At 44.7% G+C, this 15,122-nt stretch overlaps 1 protein-coding gene across 10 annotated transcripts in view; it reads right to left on the minus strand.

The window, feature by feature from the left end:
- TACC2 (transforming acidic coiled-coil containing protein 2) overlaps window positions 1-15,122 on the minus strand; it is a 143,306-nt gene that overhangs the window by 76,623 nt on the left and 51,561 nt on the right. For 8 of the 10 annotated variants that reach the window (XM_054831853.1, XM_054831856.1, XM_054831852.1 and 5 more), the window contains one exon: window positions 5,684-5,809. The exons of the other annotated variants lie outside the window; for them this stretch is intronic. In XM_054831853.1, the coding sequence (XP_054687828.1) occupies window positions 5,684-5,809 (126 nt within the window). The remainder of the gene's footprint in view (window positions 1-5,683; window positions 5,810-15,122) is intronic. 10 annotated transcript variants of the gene reach the window in all.

Raw genomic sequence — 15,122 nt, forward strand, 5'->3', positions numbered from 1 at the left:
GCCTTGGCTGAGAAGTTTCTTTTAGGTTTCCTGAACTAAATATAAAGTTATCTTAGCCATTCCTTTTACCATTTCCTCTCCCCTCCTCCCAGTAATTACACTGTAATTGTAGAAGGTAGATTAACTTGTGTTACTGAATCAGAGGTGGCAAAGTTCAGGGACAGATTGTTCCTTTCTTTAGAAACATGTATACAAACAGAGGACAAATATAAATCACATCCCTAACTTTAGTTACAATACACGAGAACAGTTATTCCCTGAAGTGTGGAAGTTAGGTAGTGTTCTCACTAACTTACTGAGATCACAAAAGCTTTTCCTGAGAGTGGTTTACCTTGATTAGCTCATATCCATTAAGTTGCTTTGTGCCATATGGGATAGCTACTCGGTTATTGCTTCTAAGAAATTCTCTCTGCTTTATGCCCTCCCTTCTTCCCTTCCTTCCTCCCTCTTCCCAGTCTGTCCAAACCGGTCTGACACTGACATAGACTTCCTAAATTTTCAGTCACATCAAGTTTAAATAAATAAATAATAATTAAAAAGCAAGCTGTTTCCTTTTTCATGCAAAGGACTTTTCCCTTTGCTAAAAATGTCTTTGTCCTAATATAGTAATAGCATCAAACATATACAAAGGCAATGTGACTATATAGGGTCACAGGGAGATTGGAGAAAGTAAGATTTTAAAGCAAAAAGTAAACTGCTAAAAATAAGCCAATGCTGAACATCTGTTTGGAGAGTAAACAAAGAACTGCAAAACCCAAACAATTCACAAGAGGGCCCAGCCAAGCAAGAATACCGAATGCACATGGAATTATGGACCTTATGTTATGCACACATAAAACCCTCCCAGTTCGTAGCTGACAGTAGCACCTGTTCCCCCCGCACCCTTCGCACAGGCACCACTGCCCGTCTGCAGTCGCTCAGCTTCCCCCTTTAAGTGTTTCCACAGAAAATGAAACCATTTTCAGCTATATACTTTGACTAATGTAATTTCCAATGCTCTCTGCAAAGCACAACTAGCTAGCAAAATACAGGCATTTTTAGCAGAGCTCTGCTCCCTGGCCTTCACAAAGCACAGGGCTTACTTTTATGAGCAGAGATGCAGTTGGTACGTGCATTTTCTCTGACGTCTTGCACCAACACAAGTCCCAGGAGGTATGCACCCATGTGCCGTCGGAAGGCGGGCTGTAGGACAGGGTACCACGGGCAGCCTCCATCCCTTTTCCCCACTGTGGTCACTCTGACGAGGGGTCCACAGAACCAAGGAGTGCTGAGCCAGGCCGTGAAAAGTAGGTTGCAAGACTATTCACACCAGGTCCGGGGCTAAAATGGCCACATAATAATTTTGGCACTGTTCAGCGTGGTTTGTAGGTAGAATAGCAACAGTGTAGTGCTACTGATTATCGCCCATTACCAGACGGGCATTGCCTTCACATGGGTGCTGCTCACTGGTGGCATAATAAGCTCGCAAGGGACAAGGCAGAAGCAAAGCAGCTCAGAAATGGTACAAACTGCACAAATTGAGGCAGGGTAGCGCAGCACAGCAACCCTGTGCAAAACACAGACTCTGTGTTCACTCTAAACTCTCCAGCCTAAGTCTGCACCAACTCTGGTACATGGATCAACTCGTGCTATGAATTCATCGTACTTGTATCAGCTCGGACATGAAGTGGCTACATTAAAACCTCTTCTTCTCCACAGCTCTTACTAAAACACAATTTGCCATTAAACTTATTTTCCAATTAGTAATATCCAAATGGTTGTAGCAAGGATACTACTAAAAGGGCCAGGTCTTCCCAGTGCACAATAAACTGTACATTGGCCAGTCTTCATCCTGTAGAGTCAAGCTGATTAGAAAACAAACATTTTTTCAAGCTCTGCCTCTTGTTTACTTTTAAGTAATTCTCAAAAGTCGCTTTCTGATGTTCTGTGCATACAGATGCCCCTGGGTATTCCTGCCTGTGTCCTGCTAACACTGAGGAGCACACCCCGAGCACCACAGTTCCCCAGGCTGTGAACTACGTGACCAGGAAAGGTCCATCTGCAGAGAAAGCAACACAGCTTTTAGTGCATCTGATATCACCTATCCCAAATTCCCTACGACAGCTTAATGCACCCTCTGCATAACAGGAGCCGGCAGAGAGGCTGATGCAGGGGAACACGACGTTTTCCAACGCTAACTCAGGTTTAGAACAGCTTTCGTTCCCTCGTATTCACAGCAGAGCTGCGCAGGCTCTGACTGGTCTGGACTAAACACCATGCTACAGCTCTGCAACCTCAGCTAAAGATTAAATGCAAGAGCAGAAGCTTTCCTTAGCACGTAGAAGGGACCAGACTGGGTTGCTCTGCTTCTTACCTATGGCCTGACCCTAAAGACAAGTCATGCAGCAAGTGCTTTCCCAGCTGCCATTTTTTCCCAGGCACCTGCAGGGTTTTTGCCCACAAGACGGGCAGCAAGTTGCAAAGGAACAGGTAGTCACTGCTCAGAAATGTTTAACACCTCTAACCATGGAGCCAAGCTAAGCTGCAGTCTCATACAGCCGGGGCACTTATCTGCCTTCTCTGCCTTTCCAATCCAAACATTTCTCATATAAAATAGAAATCCTGTTGCACAGCTCTGCACCTGCAGCAAAAAGAGAAGGATGTGTCTAGCCAAAATTTCTCCAAGTGCAACATGTACTGGCAAATCAGAGTGAACTTGGCCTTTCAGTTTCATTGCTCAACCAAAATGCCTGGCAGAACAGGCAGTGAACTTTTTACCCAATTCTTTTCAGGGCACTCCTCTGTAGATACAGTAAATAAAATCTACTTACTGAGCAGATGATACCATATTGTCCCTGATCGATATGTTGTTATCAGCAGGGGAGGAGAGAGGCAGAGAGTCATCCTCAAGAAGCAAAACAAAGATACAGTTTCTTGACTGGACAGATGGAGGGACAACCTGATCTCTTATTATGCACTGCCATCTGGAAGACGTTTAGCACAAACTGACCCCTGCCTTATATGCGCCGCTGTTTTTCCCTGTCAAAGTGCACACCATCTGCATTATATGATACCCCTGATGGGCAAATACATGGAAACAAAAGGAACTTATTACTAAATAACTAAATATATTGGGGGAAAAAGCCTTTATAATTGTACTTTACTCCAGACAGACTGGAATAGCATCATGCCATCTAATAGCCCTGGTAACATTTCAAAACTATAGCACACAGGTATAACCAGAAAGCATTGACACAGAGACATGACATGTGTGTCCACCAGATAATTTTCTGCAGTCACATTGAACAGTAGTGGTGCAGTATTTCTACGCAAAATGCCAAAAAAGCAGTGGCTTTAATATGATCATCTTTCTTACATAGGCAAGAATCTGCTCCACAGCACAGGTGAGGCCAAGATGAGGGATAAGGCAATGACATGAAACAACAAACATCACTGAAACTCTTGCCGCAGATAACAAAAGCCCAGTCCTGCTATTACTGATCCTCACTGTGAGTACAATCCCATGCATTTTAAGAGTACTACTTTCATTCACTATTATGTTATTATCAGTTTAGGTCTGACAAAACCACAGAGAAGTCAGCAGTGTTTGTAACTGCTGGAAGAGAGTTGTGCCATGCCTGTTTCAGACAGGAGCTAAAGCTGCTGATATTAACCCCTCTTCTGCCGATCAGCTACATCTGCGGGTGGGCACATGTGGGAGCTACTGCGTTTCTACTGCCGGGACACAGGGAATACCTCTGCAAGGCTCACAGAGAAGCTGGCAAGCAACAACATCCTGCACAGGAAAGGCAGGTGCAAGGAGAACAGGTAGGCTTTTATGTCTGAAACTGAACAAGGATGCAAAATAAAGCAGTAAGAAAAACAAACAATACTGACAAGAGTTCACTTGTGTGGCTTTTTTAAAAAATAAACAAAAAAATTAAACTCAACAAACATAGGTGGTGAACTACCTGCAGCCAGATTCCCTCCAGCTGACCACAATGTATTTTGCTCTCAACTTCCTCCGTTCCAGGAGCTGAAAAGCTACCTACTTCCACGCTGAATACCCCGGTTTGTAACTTTTTAGCACTGAACCCTTGCAAAAAATCCTTGCACCTTCATCAAGGTCAGGCTATGGAAACAAGAGCCAGATCCTGTGGCTGCTGCACGGTCTGCGTGCCCTCATCCCTACTGGGGTCAGCCACCCTGCCTGGGGTAACTACAGCACCAGCGCTCGCAGCCTACGCAACTGGGAGGAAGCAAGGAACCCTGAGACCAACTTTTGGACAAGAACGGTAAAAACATTTTAAAGACAAAAGTTATGAAGTAGATCAAAAGAAAAGATATATTATAATTAACTCAAAATTCCAGATCCAGATAAGAATGTGAACAGTGTGAATCCACGAAGTTTACAAGAAGCAGCAAATTAAAACACTCTAAGACTGCTCTTCCTAAATGTTTCCTAAGGTGACATTTAACCATAGACAGCTTGTGTGCCTTTTTCCCTACAAACAGCAAACTATCCCCGCAAGGGCAACAGAGTCTTCTATTTCAGACTGTAATCCAGACAGCATATATAAATCTTCCTGGCACTTTTGGTGTAAGTCTTTTTTTGTTCCTCCACATTCAGAAAGTAGCTCATAGCTCCACCTCAGTTACTGCTCACTCTTCTCACTGCCTTGCTACTATGGCCACCACTCCATTAGCAAGAAAAAACAGAATCCACAAAACCCCATCAGTAACCCAATTACATTTGTTAAAAACAAAGAAACACAACTCTTTGAGTAAAAACTTACAAGAACTGGAAGAAATCCACATCAGCAGCTTCCCACTGTAAGCTTCTCTAGATCATCTCACCCTGACAGAAAGTTTTTCCTACGTTCTCACAGATTCACTCGGCCAGCATTAGCGACTAACCAGCTTGGGGACTGATGGAAGACCAGTACGGGCTAAACAGCAAAGTCACCCAGCTTTTAAGGTGGATTGAGCAAACCATACAAACTCCTTTCTGCCTTTGATAGCATATTATTGCTACTCCAGCTAAGAAATTTAATGCTAGCTTAAATATATTGTGTATGTTTACATTCCACTGAATTCACAATGATTGAAGCGTAAACACACCCTACAAGGCTTCCTTTACTGCTGGCGGTTAAGACAAACTCTTAACACCTTGACAACCCACCAGCACAAATAAAGCAAGAGTTTCCCTTCTCAGTGCAAGTAAAAGCAGACAAAAAGCCGAGTGTCCAACAGAGATGAGACACTTGAACGCTTTAAAATCAGCATTATACTGTTAATGAACTTCTCAAAATTGAAGAAAATGCCCAAAGGATCAGTTACCTTGTAGTAATCTGAAAAAAAAGTATAAGCACCTAAAAAAAATATAAGGCATACGTTGCACCTTCACATGGCACGACCCTCCTATGTGCCAAAGTGATTCAATCTCAGGGAAAGGTAAACGGCATCTTCCTTGAAGGTTTTGATAGAAGGAGATTCAAATCCTGGTAAGAATTTCCACTGACAGATGTTCGACTGATTACAGACAGACCCATCAGCAACCGGCCACACCAGACATATATCCATCCAAGAAGAGTGACAGCATTTCCTTAGCTAGCGCTGACCTCCATGGTCCTCCACCCGCCCGCACCAGTAACCAGCGCGCGGTGCTTCCCACCGCTCCACCTGCAATGGCTCTGTACAATACCTTGCTGCCGTCAGCTCAGCAGCATCCACGGGGTCAACATTTCCATACGGCGTAGAAACAGCTAAGGGTTGCTCAGAAGGATCAAGGAGAGAAGCCAACTGTATATCATCACCTGGCCCAGAAGGGCTGCGGAGAGAAAAGACATGGAAAAAGGCAGCCTTAGAGGTCTGAGTTATTGCAGAACTGCTGGCACTTGCCTGTCTGAACCCCCGCACTTTCACACACATATGCTAACTTGTGTGTTAGGGAATGCAGCAAAAGTTGGTGTTTTTAATAGAAGTTGCTTTCGTGCACAGCTCTACTGTTCTCACCAGACTGAAGTCCCTGGATTTTTGCCTGTGTTACAACTGCAGGAGCAATGAGATAGTACAATCTAACAGCAAATTAACCCCATTTTGATTCTGATTTTAAAAAGCAAAGGAGGAAACGAGCTACTGCTTGAACAAGAGAAATGGCAAGACTTCCTTGCTCAGAAACCACATAACACACAGGGAGCTCGAGTCGGGCTTTCACCTGCCACAGAGCTGCACGGGGGCCCATCGGTGGGAGCACGGAGTCAGACAAAGGTGTCCCGGCGTCGCAGGGAGACACCCAGCCTGGTCCCATACCCGGGGAAAGCAGGGTGCAGCTCAGTACCAGCACGACGTGGTTAAAGAAAACAATCTGGAAACATGCCCTTGGATTGACAAGGAAAGGAGCCTTGCCGAAGAAGAGAGCGTTGTTTGCTCTTAACAGACACCAAATCATAGGAACCCCCTGAAAACAATGTTTTGTTGACTACTTCAACCTGACTTTCCCATGTGGCCACCCAGAGACCAGGGCCCTGGAAGTATCATTTTTCCCTAACACTCGCCAAAATCCTCAGGTTTTTGTAAAACATAAAATGTGACCTTTAATCTAGGTTCCAATTTCACATTACAGGTTCACCCAAGTGGCTCAGTTTTGAGGTGCCGCTTTCCTGAGCACCCTTCCATCCGCATTGTTTCCAGTACTACCGAGTGAATACAACCCTGCACACAGACGGACGGTACCATACACAGATGGATTTGAGCAGAAGTGTATAAACTTAAAACTCTCACTCAGCATTTGGAATTTCAGCTTAAAAATAAAAATCCCTGAATCGCAGAACTCGGCTTTAACACTAGACGATGACTTCCTTACCTAACCGCAAATCCAGCGGTTCAGTATGATTCTCTGCTGTAGTTTAATTTTGGTTCAAAGAACATAACAAGGGTTGAACTGCACTATAACAATGTCGGTGTTATTCTAGTAATGACTGAAGGCTACCATCTGAATATACTCACGTTTCACATCTTTTATCAAAAGGATTCTGTAAAGTAACACGTTCACAGGGGAGAAATGATTTGTCAAGCTTGTTTTCCGATTTTTTTAATTTTATTTTTAATTAACTACACCTGTGATCCTTTGTAAGCCAGTGTTTCTGCTTTTCATTTCCAGTGATTTCACAGCATCATTCTGGACTCGGTCCAGTTCGTTTGTCCCTGACAAGCCAAGTGGCATTCACCCCTCAGCTACTCCAACACTAACCAGAGTAGAGCTAAGCCACTGCACCAAGAGCACTTCTCAGATGATGGCCTAAAATATTTGATTACTTTTTAAACTTTCAATATTACTTTTATCTAATTACCTTACTAAGCAATTAACTGTCCACATGTTTTCTGGTTTAACCACACCTGAGAGCTCAGCCTGTTGCAGGAAGCTCTGAGCTAAGATGTTTACAAGTTCTGAAGTCCTCTAGCTTATTAGTATAAAAGGACCGGTTTTCACTCATCACTAAGAACTGCATATACTTACAGCACAAACTGGGGTGTCCCCTCTGCTTTGCCTTAAAATGAGCATTTAAAAAGTAGACCTTGACAACAGGACATTGCAACTTCTTTCTTATATACATAAGGAGTGAACCGCAGATGGGCAGCTACTGACAGAGCACTACAGGTCTTTACTGCGAACATATAGGAAGTTCAGCACAAGCCAAAACTGCAATTGAAGCTGTTGTACTGGTGTGCCCCAATCTGGTGAGAAGCGAAGTGTTTGCCTGCCACCGCTCACATCTGCTGCACGACGAACTCCCAGACAGCGACTTTCATACAGTCCACGGACAACGATTTTCATATAGCCTGTGGAAAAAGCAACTTGAATCTCGGGCTTGGGGAGGTGATGGCGAAGCTGCTCATTGCCAAGCCACCCTGCTCTGTGCGGCACAAACAACGAAGCTATCCATAAACTGCTCAAACCCGTTCCACAACTGACACTCCTGGGCATCACAACCACCTTCGCCTCGCAGGCGCCTGCCACCAGGTCCCTGCTGTCAGTCCTCTCCAGCAACCCGCCTTTTAGGCCAATTTATTTCAAGAATCGAGCTCTGTAAAAAAAGCCATGGGCTTTTTCCATTCCATTGTCCGAGTTCTGGGTCAAGTCTGGAAGAGGGACTTCCAAATTCTACTTATGACAAGCATGACTGAAATACTTTTCCAAGGAAAATACCTCACAGTTTAACAAGCAGTTGCTTACTAACAGCTGCAGCGAGCACGCTAAATTCAGCCCAAAGACCAAGGGGTTCAGAGTTTGTTATTAGTGCGTCACAAGTGAAAGACGCTGCCCATCAAGTGTCCTTAGGCTCTTGGGTTTCATAATTTCGCTTTTAAGGCCTCTATTTATCCTTGCAAAGAGATTTTCCAAGTCACTGTTAGAAGGCAGGTACGCAAATAGCACATTTCAGACAAAGCTTGACCCATACTTCTCATTAAATACCAATGAATGAATGAGAAATAACTGCATAAACCTATGTAATTTCTTCTGTTTAAACATAGGTCTGACCTCTGTCCATGTAAAAAGCTTTTGAACCAAGGCAGGAAATGTATTTAAGGTATGTAAAGCAGCACAGCTTTACAGAGGTGGGCGCAGAGGCGAGCAGGGTCAGCTCCTCGGCATCAACCCCGCCGACACAGAGAGGGCTGGGGGCTCTGGTGGGTCCCTTTGTTCCTCTCCTGCTCACATCAGGGAGATGCAAACCTTCAAACCCCCATTTCATACAGAAGTTTTAAAACATTTTGACACTGGTGCTGGAGACAGAAGGCAGCTACGGGTCTTGGCATTTTCTCCCTGTCCATGTTTTTCCAATCAGGAGAGCTGGATGTGGCTCCCTTTGAACAGTCAACAACAGCTCCAAGTTTACTCCAAGGGAAACCAATAAGCATTTCAATCCCTGCTATCTCCTAGTCCCAAACATTTGGTTGCTTTTAATGAGATAAGGGCAAGATTTATAGATCCTGCTCTTACTCCAGAAATCTCTGGAAAATGGCACCAAGAACCGCAAGGCAGGGCTGAGCTCTCGGCGCTCCCATCACCCGCTATTCCGTTTTCCTCAAGAAACAAGATGTTGTTCACCGGGTAGAGCAAGGCTGACAGACAAAATCCTCTAGATCTCACACTTGGCTTTGTAAAAACTCAATGTTTTGAGCCTCAGTTTACACATGCATAAGAAAAAAATACTAATTCATTGCAGAAAAATATTGAGAGGATTTACCATTTCCAAGAAGTTCTTATACACTGCAATTCTTTGCAAGGGAAAGAGATCTACTGGCAACTATTTCAGCTCAAATTCATTCATCCAAACACATTGTACCCCCTAAAATTTCTTCCATTTTATTAAGTAATTCCTTCGTAATATTTTTTACCTTCTCTTACTTTACTTTGTAGTTTATCTCGTACATTAACCACATTCATTGAAATACACTTCACATCTAGAAAATCCAACACTAAACTGCTACACGCCTTTGGTATTTCTGTTCTTTAAAAGGATTTTCATGGTTATTGGGACTCCAGTCAATATAATTTGGCAGAGCAGGAGGTAAAAAGCTATTTCTTAGATTAGAAATCAACGTTACTGGTATCAGAAACTAAAACTAATCTTTGTTCAGGAGCGCTGCATAAGCTACCAGCATGGGATTAAAAACTAACAAAACCCTCTTTTTTTTTTTCTCCCATGCTACTTCTTGTGAGGTAATTTAAGATCGATTTAAATATTAATAGAATTTTAGGAAAAATATTATATTCTAAGATTGAAATGGGAAGTCTGGCTTTATTTCCCAATGAACTACGGGGACACCCATACAACCAAATGATGTCCCCACAGGGCAAGTCCATATGCCAGCAATAGATTTGAGAGCTCAGATACAGCAACGAGTGGGGGTCACCGGTTACTTTTGCTGGTCACTCTGCATAGATATAACCAAGGTTTTACTTTTAACAGCTAAACACGCACTCACAGTCAAAAGTTCAAGCTTAGGGAAATTACTTTTGTAAACCCAACTAAGACTTACTTATGCATTTAAATATGTGATTCTGGAAAAATGTCTCAAATTCCTTCTGTACTCTGAAGGAGAAACTATGCCTTTAAGTGCCTCGCATCAGCACTTTGTGTTTACACTGAGTCCTGCTGAGCTGGGCGCTGTACAAACACAGCAATGAAGGTATCCAAGAGATGAACTGGTATGTGTTAATTAAACAAGTAAAATCACTCTCATTCAGGGGACACCTGAGTTTGATGCACAGTTCTATGCGCAGCAGCATTTCTACACTTAGAGAAAACAGACATTGCCACCAAGATACCAGAACTGGCTCCCAGGGATTATTCCGGTGTCTGAGATTTACACGCTCTTCCTCTGAGCCGGACTGGAGCCACCAGCAGAACAGGTCTGGGTGCTGGGTGACCGTACTCAGAGCGCCCAGGGAGAGCCAGCCCAGCCCAGCGCGGCTTGGGCAGCACCTGAATCACACCCGTCCCACGGAAGGGAACTGCCATCGCCATCGTCCTGCCTGAGCAACAGGAACCAGCTGCGTCTCCCAAAGGCTCAGGCGGGCTGCCTGCAGTCCACGTGGGAATGCACGACTGCCCGGCTCCGGACACAAGGCAGCAGCAAGGGAGTCCCTTCTCTTACTGCACGTTTCCCTACTAATAAAGTAAGAAAGGAAAACAAACGCAGAAACTGCATTCTGGAGAAAGGAAAGCATCTTTTAAAAGGCTTCCTGAAGATGATACCTCACCTATGAAAAGCAACCCCAGAAACCCAGCTGCAGAGCAGCTGGCAATCCCTGCAGGTAACTCCAAATTACCCGGCCGAGCGGGATGAGCGTGCTATCGCTGTCAGGCAATCCGCACACGTGACGACGGAGAGTATTTCTCAGAAGCGATACTTTTCTGGCAGTGCTTGTGGAAATCCTGATAAGACAGAGAAATTATCTTGGCAGGGGATGGTGGTTAGTCACACATTACCTGAGGGCGTGGACTTCCTCTCTCACCCAACCCTTCTTGCTTAGAAGTTCCCTAATTTTTGCAACACGTGTACCCAGACCGATCATCAATGTGATTAATCATAACCATAAAATAGAAAAAAAACAATGGTTTTTTTCCTGAGTATTCTACATTACTGTGGTCACATTAAAACTTAAAAGTTATGGTGAGTTATTGTAGTAGACAAATACAATTATTTTTGATTAAAAGACTTAAGGGGACTGAAACACGCGTTACTGTATTACTTCCTTCGCAAGCTAAAAGAGGGACAACAGAAAGCCACATAAAAGTGTTACAAGTATAAATCATGCCTGCACAGGATGAATAAGCATATTTGCTGTAATAACTGTCAACCATTATAAAAAGCCTGTAACGTCACCACCGTGCAGCTTTTAGAGCCTCTGAAGGGCTCTCAGTCACGTCCTGATGTCATTGCTGCAGAATTTAAAAGTCTCCAGTAAACCTGAACCAGAAGTTTCTCAGTGCCATCAACTCCCCCCACCCCAAAGCCTCCTCACCCGCTGACGCTCCGGCCGAGCAGAAACCCAACCACAAGCCATGGCAGGAGCCACAAAGCCACGGATGGAGTCTCCTTCCTGGAGGTGAGGAGAGGGAATCCTCTCCCGGAGCTGGAGGCAGCGCTGTGTGAGCAGGAGGGCATTTTACTCGGCAGGAGTGTTACTTTGCCAAAAGTTGTTTAAAGGAAAAAAAAAAGGGGGGGGGGGGAGAGAAAAAAAAGTGCAATAATCTTTTGAGAGAGAGAAAAGCAGTGGCAAACAACAGCTCACTTTAAATTCCCGATACAGAGACTAGCTGCACATTGCTTTTGTTATTTCCTTGGCTAACTTTCCCCCTCACAAGTGTCTACTTACCAAGGCCAGGAAATAATCACCAGCTTCACTCTTCCCAGTCATCCTCGCTTCCAACACAACAACCCGCAACAAGCTTTCAATTTAACACCAATTCCTTCCACTTCCACCATCCCGGGTCGAAAAACAACGGTTTTTACCGCACTCCAAACCCCAGCTCCCACCGCCGCAAGCTTAAGCGAGAGTTGGAGCTTTACAAAAGGCCGATGAGTAGAAGCCTAAAGCTGCTGTTTCTCAGAGGCTCCTCCCATGAGGCTCCCTGAGGAAAAGGCCGAAGAGACCAAGCCTGCCGCGCCCCGCGTCCTCCCACGACGGGGTCGGATGCCTCCGGGGCGGCTGCTGCCGCCCCGGAGGCATCCGACCCCGTCGTGGGAGGACGCGGGGCGCATCCCGCTGCCGGAGCTCTTGCAGCAATGGGAGAGAAACACACACAGCCACAAAAAACCCCACACGTTGCTCTAAAGCTGCGGAGGGATGTGTGTCCCACGTGGGTTTTGTTCTTTTTCCTCCTCTTTCCCCCCCCCCCCCAACCCCGCGGTGGAATTTCTTCCAGGGTTTTTTGAGAAGCTGATGGCCGCTCGGAGTTTCCATCCGTGGGGGGATGTGGAGAGATTGAATTACGATGTGTGTAACGCTTAAAGCATACACAAATACCTCCCGACGTTTTAAAAAGCACTTAAGCAGAGCCTTGCTTGCTTGACGGGGTTTGGCAGCTTTGTAAAAGTTTCAGGATGCAGGAAAAGTTTTTAACAACGTCCACTGAAACTTTATTTGTTTATAGCTGTAAATCTAAACCAAACCTTTTTATTCCTACTCAAATTCTTGAGTTAAGTTCCAGCTCCTAAAGTCACACAGGTTTTCTTATAGGTTCCTTTACCTATAAGAAAATGGAGCAGTTTTAATTAGTTGCATGACCTTATTAATCTCTTAGGTTTCCTCTGGGTTTATTACAACACAAAAGAATGGCTTCACAGGTAATTAAGTCTTTGCACCGAGACACACCAAATTGCATATACAAGCTGCCAGCACCCAAGGAATTAATTGCGTCTCTACCCAGGGAGATCATTATCATGTTTATAACATGCCATACAATAACTATAGAGTAAATGTCTACAGTATCTATCCCACAGCAAGACAGTTGGTAGATTCACTGCTTACCAAATGCCCGATCGAGAGATTTCAGATAAAACGCTGGGGTTACAGAGACTTCATTCAGCCGAGTTAGTTTCCCAGCTGACTCCACGTGCACTCTGCCCAAACTCCGGACATCGAACTGTGGTGCCAGCTACGCCTGCTTGGGTGACACCACTAACATTTCCTCTTCTTCAGAACTCGGTCCAGCTCTTAGCAGGACTGTGCATCTCCTTTTAATGTCAGGGTACAGTAATGATACCACTTGGACCTCTCAGAGCATCAGTTCAGAACTGAGTCTCAGGCGGAACAAGGTATGAATCAATTTTTAATTTTTTTTTTTTTGAACTGTTTCTCCTTCTAGCCCTTGTTTGATTTTCTGTGAGCAAAAGGAAGGAACAGATTTTTGACCAGGTAAATTTTGTGTTACAGGAAAACTTTCACATCTAGTCTCAAAGCAGATGACAGGAATTTCCCCTAGATGTGCTCATTGCTGCTTTTAACAATTCAGATACCTGCACAGGAGATAGAAGAATATACCAAATGACCCCTGGCGACCAAATCAAATACTGTGATAGGTGAAAATGCTGAAAAACATGTAGACTACCAACATCGCCTGGGCCGCAAGGTACGGCTCATCGAGGGGTAAACACCAGCTACGGTATGATGTGCCGTGGAGAGTTCACTTAGCTGCAGGACCGGGAGCCAGTAGCATCCACTCTGACAGCAAGGATTAAGATAAAGCAGAGAGTTAAAAGTTTCTGAGGAGAGCAGCTCCCAAGCAGCAGGAAACCAGACATGGAAAAAGTTTCTGTGATTTCTGATACAGGTACAGGCATTCCGCCACTCTTTTTTTTTTTTTTGGGGGGGGGGGGAATTAAACTCTTTTGTCATCTGGAAACCATTTCACAAATAGCTTCTGCAGGTATTAACAGCCCTGAGGAGGAGGGAGACCCCAGGGAGAATAAGATTCATTAAAATAAATTTTGATTTTCTTTGCAAGCAGCACTTCTGGCGCAAAGCCACGGACACAAACTAGCTGCGTTCCTGCTAACAAAACCAAATTTAGCTTTTTTGGAATAAAATGGTCATTTTGCTCAAATAACATGCCTCTCCTTGTTTATTTGTTAGCCTCTCGCTGTACCAAAACCTCCTGCTAAGCAATCTCAACCACCTTTGTCACAAAAACATTTCCACTTCCCTCCCAGTGCCCTCTGCTACTCACACACAGGCAAACTGATACGCAGTAACTCCAGGAACGCTGTGCTAAGGTGTGCTTGATTATCTGATTTTCCTGTGAGAATTACATGATCTGCATTAATAGAAGTCTTGGGGGAGGAGAGAGGAAACAAGTTGAAAAGCAACAGGAAAACAAGAGATAAGCAACCTCCCAGCAAGGCTGGGGAGACAATTACAGGACAGGGGCTGAGTTTCGGGCTGCAGCCTGCAGTGACACGCCGTCTGGCTGAGCCCGGGAGCCCGCAGATCAAAGAGCCGCCAAAGAAAGCGTTGCAAAAGATTTCTCCGGAGGGCCGGAGGTGGGTATGAGGAGCGAGCGTGGTGATGAGAGGGACTCAGAGGCAGGAGACATCCTGCAGGATGGCCCCGCTGGCGTCCGGGCCCTTCCCTAGCTCCCAGGGAACAGTTAGCCTCAAAGAAAGGCCAGAAAGCATTGGGATGGATTTATTTTTGGGGGGGACTGTTGGGTTTTATTAATGTAGATCCCAAATGTTTTTAAAGAACCATCAGTATTTTTGCATTTGGGTGAAGGATTTCATCTCAGCAGTCGAAGGGAGAAGAAACACATTCACGCCCATCAGAGGGGAGATGCTGCCAAAACTGCTGAATGTTGTCCAAGGGCAGTAACCACCTAAGGGGCCATTTGCTTGGACCTGAAAGGACCAGAGGTCCTTCAGCCTGGTAATTTCTGTTTCAGGTACCTTTCTTTGCTAGATTCCTGCTTTTTCCTTTTCTATATATGTACGCGTCCACTAAAACACTTAACCAAGCTATATGACAGAAGTCAGCCAGGTTGCAATCTTAGCGGAGGAGGAGACCCTCAAAGAAATAATTGTCTTTTTAGTTTGGCAGTGCTAAGCAGTTCATGGCACAGGTACAACAAAGT

The sequence above is a fragment of the Grus americana genome, chromosome 7, assembly GCF_028858705.1.
Source record: "Grus americana isolate bGruAme1 chromosome 7, bGruAme1.mat, whole genome shotgun sequence".
NCBI classification, from domain to species: domain Eukaryota; kingdom Metazoa; phylum Chordata; class Aves; order Gruiformes; family Gruidae; genus Grus; species Grus americana.